Source organism: Odontomachus brunneus, unplaced genomic scaffold, assembly GCF_010583005.1.
Source record: "Odontomachus brunneus isolate Ranch 3 - 2012 unplaced genomic scaffold, Obru_v1 Obru_scaffold_078, whole genome shotgun sequence".
Classification (NCBI taxonomy): Eukaryota; Metazoa; Arthropoda; class Insecta; order Hymenoptera; family Formicidae; genus Odontomachus; species Odontomachus brunneus.
In genome coordinates this window covers 1,112,920-1,124,514 of record NW_022639528.1, presented here as the reverse complement: position 1 = coordinate 1,124,514, position 11,595 = coordinate 1,112,920, and the positions used below count along the sequence as shown (strand labels likewise).

The 11,595-nt window shown below is 31.8% G+C and overlaps 1 protein-coding gene across 1 annotated transcript in view; it reads right to left on the bottom strand.

Annotated features, from left to right (window-relative positions):
* Positions 1 to 3,747: 3,747 nt before the first annotated feature.
* Positions 3,748 to 11,595, bottom strand: part of LOC116847451 — a 13,755-nt gene continuing 5,907 nt past the window's right edge. The window contains exons 6-13 of the mRNA XM_032822461.1: positions 10,682 to 10,970; positions 10,070 to 10,240; positions 7,315 to 7,322; positions 6,471 to 7,005; positions 5,902 to 6,270; positions 5,288 to 5,472; positions 4,801 to 5,089; positions 3,748 to 4,371 (exon numbers count right to left, since the gene is read on the bottom strand). Coding sequence (XP_032678352.1) covers positions 4,190 to 4,371; positions 4,801 to 5,089; positions 5,288 to 5,472; positions 5,902 to 6,270; positions 6,471 to 7,005; positions 7,315 to 7,322; positions 10,070 to 10,240; positions 10,682 to 10,970 — 2,028 coding nt within the window. The 3' untranslated portion in view covers positions 3,748 to 4,189. The remainder of the gene's footprint in view (positions 4,372 to 4,800; positions 5,090 to 5,287; positions 5,473 to 5,901; positions 6,271 to 6,470; positions 7,006 to 7,314; positions 7,323 to 10,069; positions 10,241 to 10,681; positions 10,971 to 11,595) is intronic.

The window sequence follows — 11,595 nt, the reverse complement described above, 5'->3', positions numbered from 1 at the left end:
CAACTTGAAGTTAGCTGTCATAAATAACATTTGCGGTTAAGTATATTCAGAGTATACACGATAATTTTGGACACATAAGTTTTTGCAGTTAGTTCAATAATTGAAACCATTACTTTGAAAGTGGCCTAAGTCCAATCCATTATTGGTAATGTCCGAAAGTGCGGATTTACAAATGTCCGAAGGCAGTGATGAAGGTAATTTTAATATTAAAGCCGACAAGACCGACAAGACCGTTACCGAAATAATATTAAATAATAAATTAATATTGAGAAGTAGCCGTCATAATTATAAAAAACATATAAAATAAAATAAAAATAAGTAAAATTGAAATATAATAAATAATTAAAACTGATAATATAAAATACCTTTGTTGAGTTCAGCTAAAAGTAAACCGATTCTGTCAACATCGCCACGTCTTCGAAATACAAATAATTACAGATTTATATACCTAGCATTAACATTGCGGAAACGACTTGTGGAAGAGAAAGAAACCAAAACAAAGTTTATTTTTATAACAAGCCGCAGTAGCTGGTGCCCAAATATTCAGTATCCTTTTGTGAGTTAAGACCTTGCTTCTGAAATTTGATGAAAATCATTTCTGAGATCAGGCGTTTTAAGTAAAAGCGTTCCTCATGTAAAACTTTGACATAATCCCAATCAAAATCATGGTTCTTCCTCAAACGATGTTCCTGTATGGCCGTTAACTTCACCGTAGAACTCTTAGGAATTCTCCTATGCTCGCCAATACGTGTAGAGAGTCTTCTACTAGTTTGACCAACGTAAGAAGCATCACAGCTACTGCATTGCAACCTATATACAACGTTATTATGGAAACCAAGAGGCAACCTGTCTTTATGCACACGAATTAATCCTGATAATTTATTAGTGCAAGAATAAGCAATATCTGTCAAATTATTTCTAAAAAGCTTTGTCAGTCTTTTCGAATCCCTTCAAATCCCTCCCGCATACACAAAATGTAGATGAGCAGTAAATTGTTACATAATTTATATAGTTAGAAAATTTCCTGAATTGCATAAATTGTGTTTTTGAAGTGTTGTAAAGAAATATAAAATAAATTGAGTATTGTTTTTTCAATTTGAAGCATTTTAAATTATGTCGAATGGACTTGGGCTCTTTCAAATTTTATAACGAATCTGGTTGTTAACTTTGAAAGTGGCTTAACTCCATTTTTGGTAAGAAAACACATATTATTCACTTAATAATTGTTATTATTTTAATAGGAATTGTAAATTTAACTCTTTTAGATACACTTAAGCAGTATGACACATTGGTATCTTATACGTATATTTTTAATTTTATTGAAACGCGAACTCTTAAATATTTCAATTTAAGTATAAATGGACTTAGGTCACTTTCAAAATAAACGGTTCATATATATATATATATATATATATATTAAAATCATTAATCTCAAGTTTGCCGTTACATAATCGACAGCAGTGTTTCGCTTAGATTTAAAATCATCTTAGTTTTAAAATCATCTAAGCATAAAACTGATCAACAATGTTAACGGCGCATTACGCAATAAAATCTAAACATCCGCTGCTTCGAGAACGATACCTCTTCAATATTCTGAGAGCTAGAAAAATATCATGACACGACGTTCATGTTTGATATTAAAGTTCAAGAATCAAGTTCAAGAATCAAGTTGATCATAATAACGTGCTGAATTGATGGAATCGAGTCGTACCACCTTACAAAACAATTGTACAAAAACAATCGTGAAACACATCAATCACAATGCACATAATCATAAATCACCGAATGTCATCTTCTATCATGCAACTTAATCAAAGATTCTCGAATTTTTCTGTAATTTTTTCCAAACCAAGTTACTATCCTTATCTCCGACCAATCCGGTAATAATTATCCCCAACTTCCTAATTTCAAAATCTAGTCGGTCCCTGTAAAAGACTCAATCCGTGTCTCTTTGGAGCAATATTCTTTATAACTCTGCAATATATTCTTTGTAATACATAATATTCTTTGTAACTCTGCAATATATTCTTTGTAATACGTAATATTCTTTGTAACTCTGCAATATATTCTTTGTAATACGCAATATTCTTCGTAATCCTGCAATATTCTTTATGATTCTACAATATTCTTCTCAATTCTTCGCAATATTCTGCAATATTCTTCGATGCAATTCCTCTTCCTGTCAGTCTGAAAGAAGGATACTCACTCCGACAATTCGCTGCTTAAAATCCATCTCGACCAACTAGATAACGATACTACACTCCACAACAAAGAGCGAGATTTATTAGAGGCATTCCATCCATCCAACACATACATATTTCAAGAGTAAGTTATCCATTTTATTTTATCTTATCCATCGCAATTTTCCGTCATAGTTTTAATTATTCTCAATAATTTCGATGAGTCCAAAATTCGATTTCATCCTTCAAAACCTACCTTGTTCCTCGTTTCCTACACTCCCATAAATCCGGAAGACTAACTTCTACGCACACTCCCACACACACACACATATACACACATATGCACATATATAGACTAACACCTCGCTGTTCATTTTACTATCAATTTTGTAAACCGATATATTGTAGAAATGCACACAATCGTCTAGAATAAAAATTTTGTATTTAATAGGTATTGTATAAATCGGAAAGTTCCATCCGTTTTTTTGCAAAAAGTATGATTTTATTTAAGAAAAAAAATGAAAAAGTATATCAATCAAAATATTTTCCATCGTTAGCGATGACTTTATCCCATCTTTCGGGCAGCAAGCAAATTCCGCGGCAAAAGAATGACTTATCTTTGGAGGCTATCCAGTCAGAGACCCATTTTTCGACGTCTTCATAAGAATTGAAGCGTTCCTTAGCAAGTGCGTGTGCCATCGACCGAAACAAGTGGTAGTCGGAAAGATTTTACGAATTTTCGGAGAACGGATGACGCTACGAGTCTCATACTCTAAAATTATAATTCTTAAGCCTAGCACAACTCAGAACAAAGAGATCTCGGTTGGAACAAGAAAGGAAGCATGTGTTTACTCTTGACGTCGAGTACTGTCAAATCGATTTTTTTACGAATTTTCGGAGAATGCATGAGCTTACGAGTCTCATACTCTAGAACTATAATTCTTAAGCCTAGAACATCTCAGAACAAAAAGATCTCGGTTGGAACAAGAAAGATAGTATAAGTTTACCCTTGGTCCGATAGACTGTCAAAAAACTTTTTTTTAATTTTTCGGGCTTATAATTAAACTTATTGATTTGTGCTTTTGGAACAATGTTTGGAACAACTAGAAAAATCTATATCGGTATCGGAATGCTTTATTTTCAAAAAATGGGGTGCCAGGTCAATAACATTTTTTTCATTTTTTGGACTTATAATTCAACTTACGGATTTTGGAACAATGTTTGGAACAACTAGAATAATCTATTGCGGTATCAGAATGTTCGATTTTCGAAAAGTGAGGTGCCAGCTCAAAAAATCATTTTTTTTGTTTCGAAAACCGTTTCGAATGAAACAATATCACTTTGGAACAATGTGGTATAAAGTCAGAACAATCTGGAATAACTTTCAAAATTATAAATTTCAAAAAATGGGGTGCCAACTTCATACACTCCTCGCAAGGACTCTCGGGCGAGCGATCCGGACGTCGCGTCAGTATTTTGCACCCTAAGCGAGGAATAAGGGTCGCAGCGGAAAGGTATTTTAAAATTATCTTGACACAGTCGTAAGCATTTCATTAAAAGACATAACTAACTCTTTTAACTTTATAATATATAAGTCATATGTCTATGAATATAATAATTATAACAACAACAATAACTTTATTTAGTGCAACGTATGAATATATATAATACGGAATGAGACGCGAGTCGTCTCGTTTTCATATATCTTGTACAACTAACATTAAACATTATTCGTTTATTACGATATACTTATTATTAACATAGTCGAATGATTTTTTATTAGGAGTCACATATTTATACTAAGAAAAAATACTTGATTTATTTATAGGATATAAAGTTTATTCACGGAAATAAATTTTATTTCCCAGGAATAAATTTTATATTTCTATAATAAATTATTTATATCCCTATAATAAATTCTCAAGGATTTTTTCCTCAGTGCAGCAAATCGAACGAATTGCATATATTTCATGGTTAGGAAATGGGGTTGAATTTATTTGGCACTGATTTTATTGGGCACTTGTGCTAAGTTTTCGTAGTTTGAGATATATTTTATTATCTGTCGGCATAGTTATTGGGCTTATGCGATTAATTGTCATTGGTATGTGAGTCTTTTCAGTAGGTGTTACCTCGTACTTGCTCAACAATTTTACGATTCCCAATTTGGTTTGCAGAAGTCCCAAGCGGATACCTGTGAAATGTAACAGTACTGTGAATTTCTTATAATATTTTAATGAATGAGGACGAAAAAGCTGAAGATGAATGAACATATTACGAGCCCAATAGAAATATCTTTTCTTTCTAACGTTATCATTTTCTCTTATATTATTTTGTGTTTTCGCTAATTTATTATCATGACGAAACCGAAAATTTCATAATAGCTAATTCGACGTGTGTTAAAATTGAAACTGATACCATTGTACATGTATTTCTAGATTTATTACTTTAGGTAAATTCGAACATTACAGCTTATTGATCCGTCATTTATTTATAAAGCAAATTTCTATCTTCTACGTTCTACTAGATATACCCAATACAAACAACATAAAACATGCAATATGGACCCTTGCTTTCCCGGGATCTTACCTTAATATTGAAACAAAAGATAAGATGTTCTTACCTATACACTTACGAGGACCTTCTCCAAATGGTATATATGCGTATGGCGGTATTTTGGATCTGTTCTCCTCGCTGAATCGTTCTGGATCGTATTTCTCAGGATTGGGAAAGTATTCCGGATCATAGTGCATACCACGTAACGAGATGTAAATTGGCGTACCCTTTTCAATAACCAAATCGCTGTTTGGTATTTTATAAGATTCCACTGTTTCGCGATCTAGATTCTCTATTATTGGGTACAACCTCATAGTTTCGCAGACCACCATATCGAGATACGGCAATGACAGGATCTGACGATCATCCAATGTCAATGTTTTTACAAGTACTTGCATTAGTCGTTAAATTTTGAAATATATTAAAGTACTAATTTAAAGAAAACTATTCGTTTCATAACTATAAGTTTTTATTATCAAAAGAATATTCATATTTCATACACTCATAAAATTACTTGATATCAACTGATTGTAGAGTACAATACTCATACATACCATGTCATATGTGATTTTTCCTTCGTTCTCGTTGATCGCATTGAGAATTTCTTCCCTGAGTCTGTCTTGAAATTGTGGCTGCATCGCGAGTTCGTATAACGCGAAAGACATTGCGGATAAAGTTGTCTCGGTGCCGCCGGTGAAGAAAATGGCCGCTTGCGCCACTAGATCGTCCCCGTTGAATTCTGAAATTTATGCATAATTGATTTTCATACTGTTGGATTCTTGAGATATCCTATTATTTTGTATATGGAGCTAACTTTAGATTTCGAGATTATTGCTTAAATGCACGTTGGTTATTCTAATTTTATTGTCATGAATATTTACGTCAACTCTTCACTCTCATTAACTATATTTGTAAAACGATGTTGAAGATTTTTTCTTAATATTTACTTTTTTCTCTTGCACGATATTCCTAAAATCATTGATCAAATCTTCCCTTATTAGATAATTCTTAGGTCATTAAAAACTTACATGTAGGTAGGAAAAATGTTAAATTTATCGTTATCGTATATCAACTAATTTAACATTTGCCAACCTTTGCTAAAAGGTTAGATATAACCAAAGAATTTTCTTCTGTGGAGAACTGTTATAGTATATCGTATTTTACTTACTGAAATCTCCAAAATCCTGATCGCCATATTGTTTCCTAAGCTGGATAAGTATATCAATTAAGTCGTCACGCGTGTCACCGGACTTTAAACGATGATTGATCGTATCCCAGAAAACATTGCGTAAAAAGTTAGTGGCTGCGTTCCCAAAGAACTTTATATTCACGAAACGAGATATCTCAGGATAGAAGAACACCAAAAACAACTCGAATCCACGAAAGATACCTGAAGTGAAAATTTGCTTCCCTTTCCTACGGAACTCGCACTCCGGATCGTTCACTGAGTCAATATTGAGTCCATAAGCGGTGCTACCAATCATATTTGTCGTTAAATTACCACATAAATCCCTCACTTCCATCTCTTTTCCCTCACCTGACAGCAAATATTCTGAATTAGTTTATTAAACAATGTCTCCATCCTGTATTAAATAATGCATTGTATATATAACAAGTAGATATAAAAGTTAATTAACTTTTATAAGCTTATATCATTCTTCATCATTATTTCTTTAATCCCTTGCAGCTCGATATTTATATTTAATCAATCATTTTTTAATTTGGTAAAGCACCTACCATTTAATTCTAATTTATCAAGATACGAATCTAGATTGACAACAGATTCCACCAACAAATTAAACATTTTTTTCAGCTTGCCCGATGTGAATAGTGGCGTTAAATTGTTCCTTACAGTTTTCCAGGTTGGATTTTTTATGAATAGGACAGAGGAGTGTCCGATGCGATCCTGTGAGCTAGACGTACTGTGGTGGTCACAGAACTTATTAAAGTCCTTTACTAGTACATGTTTTATTAATTCTTGATCAAGTATCAACAAGCAAGGTTTATCAAATACGTAGAAGCCTATATAAGGTAGCCCCTTCGATCGATCGTAAAAGTCCTTCAAGATAAAACCAATACTTTGCTTTTGCAATAAGAAGTTCCCGATGTTGCCCATAAATGGTAACGGTTTTATCTCGGTAACGCCACGTTTTTTCCAGTAGTTAAATTTGCGAGTCATGAAAAAGTATGCGGCTACCACGATTGTTATTATTACAATCATTATGGTGTCCAAAATCAAGTAACTCGTGATTAACGCCATTTTAGTAATTACCTATAAAAAATACTTTCTTTTATATATATTTGAAGATATTAGCGGATTGATAAGATAAAATGAGATTAGAAGATTTATTGATGACTTAACTTATTGATATCATAATTTAAACAATTGCTTAATTGGTTCTACTGTTAGATTATCACAGAAAGTGAATTGTGAAGTGAAAGTGAAGAGTACTTTTTTTGTAAAGAAAACGTTTATGTACGAAACGAGTTGTATTTATACTTACTCAATATATTTATCTTCTTTCCCGTGCACAAGAACTATTTAAAACATTTTTAATGTTATTCAAATATATCACCTCACATATGTATCTGTAATTTTAACAGTGTCGGATGTAGATCTTCTTGATGTAAAGTTGCGTATTTAAAGCCCGCTGCAGAACTTCCTCTACTCTTGAAGTGTTGATTTAGACTGAATGAGCATGAAAACGATGTATAAAATGACTTTAAGATGTCTTTTAACTATCTTTATGATAACACTTTTTATCAAGTGTTATAAACAATTAAGTTATAAACAACTGTTATAAACAACTAACTTTATGATAACATTTTTTATCAAGTATTATAAACAACTAAGACATATTAAACTCATGCGTAATTTTTAATGCTCGTGCTATCTAGGGACGAATCAAACACCGAGAGTAGTAATTGTACCAACTGTATCTAGTGATATGATAATTGTTTGTATAAAATTTGCAATATTTTTTTTGCCACGCACAATGTTCACGAAATTGCAAACTCCCGTGCCCAAAAGGATACGCACTTGGAAGTTTGAGAACTGTCAAACATGAATAAAAATAATTTATAAGCGAAAATGTAAATACCATTATATTTTTTGCAAAAATTCATCAAAAAAAATTTCGTAAACTTCATGCAAACTACTATATTTAATAAAATATTTAAGAAATATTTATTCAGTGGATGTGGTGGATATTCAAGAGCGGAAATACATCTAGATATTTTAAATATTACCTAGAATATATGGGCTTCGGTAAATCCGCGTTTCAATTTAAAATTTTACGAACGCACACTGAGAGAAAAAATATCTGGAAAATAAAAATATTTCTTTGGTTGGTATATTATTAACATATTTAATTAAAATCTAAATCCATTTATTTAAATAAAATAAGCAATTGCTTTCTTTATCAAAAGCTAAGATTTTAAGAAAATATATTCTTTTTTTTATATGAACAATATTTTATTATAAGTAAATATGTTATTATATTGTATAGTATCCGCCGAATAAATATTTTTAATTTTTTAAATATTTTATTTCCTCAGTGTATATAGAATGTCGTTCCTCATGTTTCAATTTAAATTATTTAAGTGTACGTTTGTGCAGACCGCTCAAAGAACGTATTTTCAGTGGCGCATCAAGAGAGCTACTCATAAATACACTATTTGTTGAACAAAATTCCGTTTTATATATATATATATATATATATATATATATATTTCACTATTTAAATAATAAATGATAATCTAAAATTGATTAATTTAATTTGATTTCATAATACTACTTTGCTACGTTTCACTCAGTACAATGCTATTTAAAGCAGAAAACAGCACTTTTCTGGCTTACAATCGACTATTATATAAAAATGATATAGCGAATACTATTCTCTCTTCTATGCCGCGTTTCCTAATATGTAATATTTATTACGGTAAGTCCTTTATTTGGATCGAATCACTTCTTATGAAAGTTATATTGGAATGAATGTCATCTATATTGCTTCTGTCATAAGATTATATGTGCAAAATTTTGTATTAAATTTTTCACGAACGGTGCAGACAAATTTCATGAAACTTTAACTACAAATTTGGTTTACTGCGATAAACGTTACATTTTTGTATAATTTTAAGCATTTTGCAAAGCATTTAAGAAGTAGAAATTTGAATCAATGAATTCTTAAATAAAAACAAGTTTATAGAGCGTCACGTATTTTAAAAGCTAGTAAGAGAGATCGGGGTTATTTGGCTACCGAATTGAGTTAAAAAAATCAATTATTTCTACTGCTCTTTAATAGATTTCAGAATCAAGTAAGCAGAGATTTCACACACACATAAAGCCATTTTTTATATAAACATGTTTAAAAATTTTGCTTGCTTAATTTTATAACTTGTTAGAAAATACTAGAAATAATCGGTTTTGCCAACTTATTTCGATAGTTAACTAGTCCCAGTCTCTCTTAAGTCACTTGTATTATATTGTATATGGTACAATACACTTAGTAACCTTAGTGGAGAGCGTCGTGCAGATCGCTGCGTTGATGAGAAGATCGACGACCCATTTCGGTTGAACCTTGTACCTCAATGTGGGTTAAGGATGATCGATGGATCCAGTCAATTCGTGGGCGGGTTACCTCAAAAGACTCTCCAAGTTTGGCGCGGTTGCACTGACTCGATTGGGATAAATTTCCCACAAGACTCACGAAAATATAACGAATTTGCGTGCCTGTCTTGTATGACTGAATAGTCTAGAGTACGGAATGACTAAGTACCGTGTTGAAGAATTGACGACGTGAGAGTAACTGACTGCCTGTCTTGACGAAGTAGAAGTATATTAAAGTGGTGACTGCCTTGTCTAGGTATAGCTTCCGGAATGGAGCCGTGTCTTGAATCAGCGATATGCCATATTCAAGACACGGCTCCATTCCGGAAGCTATACCTAGACATTGTATCAATGGCCGTGAAAGCCTCAAATCTGGTGACTGCCTTGATGAAATGACGAAGTGGTGTATTGAAGTTCTGTATTGAAGTGAAGTCCACAGCGCAGAGCCGCGGTTTTATAGGATATCAACCGGGAATGGTTTGATAGAAAAAATGTGAAATTTCGGAGATACTAAGTGTTGGATTCGTTAAAGGAGGAAGGAGGATTGGGAACTGTTTGTCGGCTGCCGACAGAAGGAAAGAAAGATAAATTGTATGACTCACGTCCGTGCAGGACGTAACAAATGTTATTAGCGGAATATCTTATTGTTTAGCATATCAAACAAATTTGATACATTCAATGATCGTATATTAATGTAAAATAAATGTTGTCAGATTTCAATTAAAACTTGTATTAATCTTTCGTACATTGAGCCATATTTTGCCGCCTAATGGCGACGTCACAGTACCTTTCGGATCGATAACCATCGGTATTAGAGTCTTCTCACACGGTGTTACCTCGTATTGGCTCAGAAATTTGACCAGCGCTAGTTTTGTCTGCAAAATACCCAGACGAGCACCTGTAGGATGCACAATAGCACTGTGAGATTATTTCTGAAATGAGGATGCTCTAATAAATGAGGATGAAACTAGACGAACGTTTCGAGGTCAATGGAAATTTTTTGTACCGCTATAATTATCATTTAGTAATTCTCGTCAATCTTAGATTATTATAATTATAAGTTATTATAATAATAAGTCGTATACTTTTCTTTATGTTTGTTAATTTATTTTGTAGTACTTAAAAGTTATTTTGTAGTAACTTAAAAGTAGCATCACTGCACACAGATATTTTCCGATTACGAAATTTTGAAAAATTTTTTCATTATAGTTTATTTATCAATAATTTACTTAAGGTAAAATTTTTGTTTTCCAACGTTTTATCAGACGACTCCAAAACATTTCATGAAACTTAAAAATTCTAAAATCCTTCTTTAATATAAAAAAAAAAAATGTCTTACCTATGCATTTGCGGAAACCTTCTCCAAATGGCATATATACGTAAGGCGGTATTTTATGGATGTTCTCTTTATTGAATCGTTCTGGATCATATTTCTCAGGATTGGGAAAGTATTCCGGATCAAAGTGCAAGCCAAGTAACGAAATAAAAACCGGCATATTCTTTTCGATAACTAGATTGGAGTCCGCCACTTTGTAAGTGTCCAGCGCTTCGCGATTTAGAGTGGTCAATATTGGGTACTTCCTTAAGGTTTCAGAGAACACCATATTAAGATACGGTAATGACAGAATCTGGCAATAAATAAACGTTCTTTTTATAATCATTTCATTTATTGAACATTAAGGTTCCTAGATTTTTGCAGTAGTCTTTTATTTTGACTTGTGACATCAGAAGCGTGAAAATACACGCTAAAAATTTTCACGAAATATACAGAAATAAATAGATGTATCAATAAAATAAAATTTGTAACCAATTGAGCAGATATGTAAAATCATGAGGGAATGCAGGTTAAGAAGTTAGATTATATGCCACGTTAATTTTGATTTATTTATGATAAAATGATTATAATTTTGATTTATTTATGATAAAATGATTATGATTTATAAAATGATTTATTTATGATAATTATTAGAGCAAAAGAATAATATTCGTACTATTTCATAGTTGTATCCGATTGATTGCGAATGTCATATTATGGATGTATCTTTTTATTTCAATTTATTTTTTATTTACAAGAATTCTTATCATTCTTATCGTTTTATCTTATCCTATACAGTATCACTGTCGAAAGCATTAGCGTTTTATTTATTATAATTTAATGTCATTATTTAATAAAATTATTTAATGCTAACCGACCTAGTATACAATATATTATATATATATATATATATATATATATATATATATATATATATA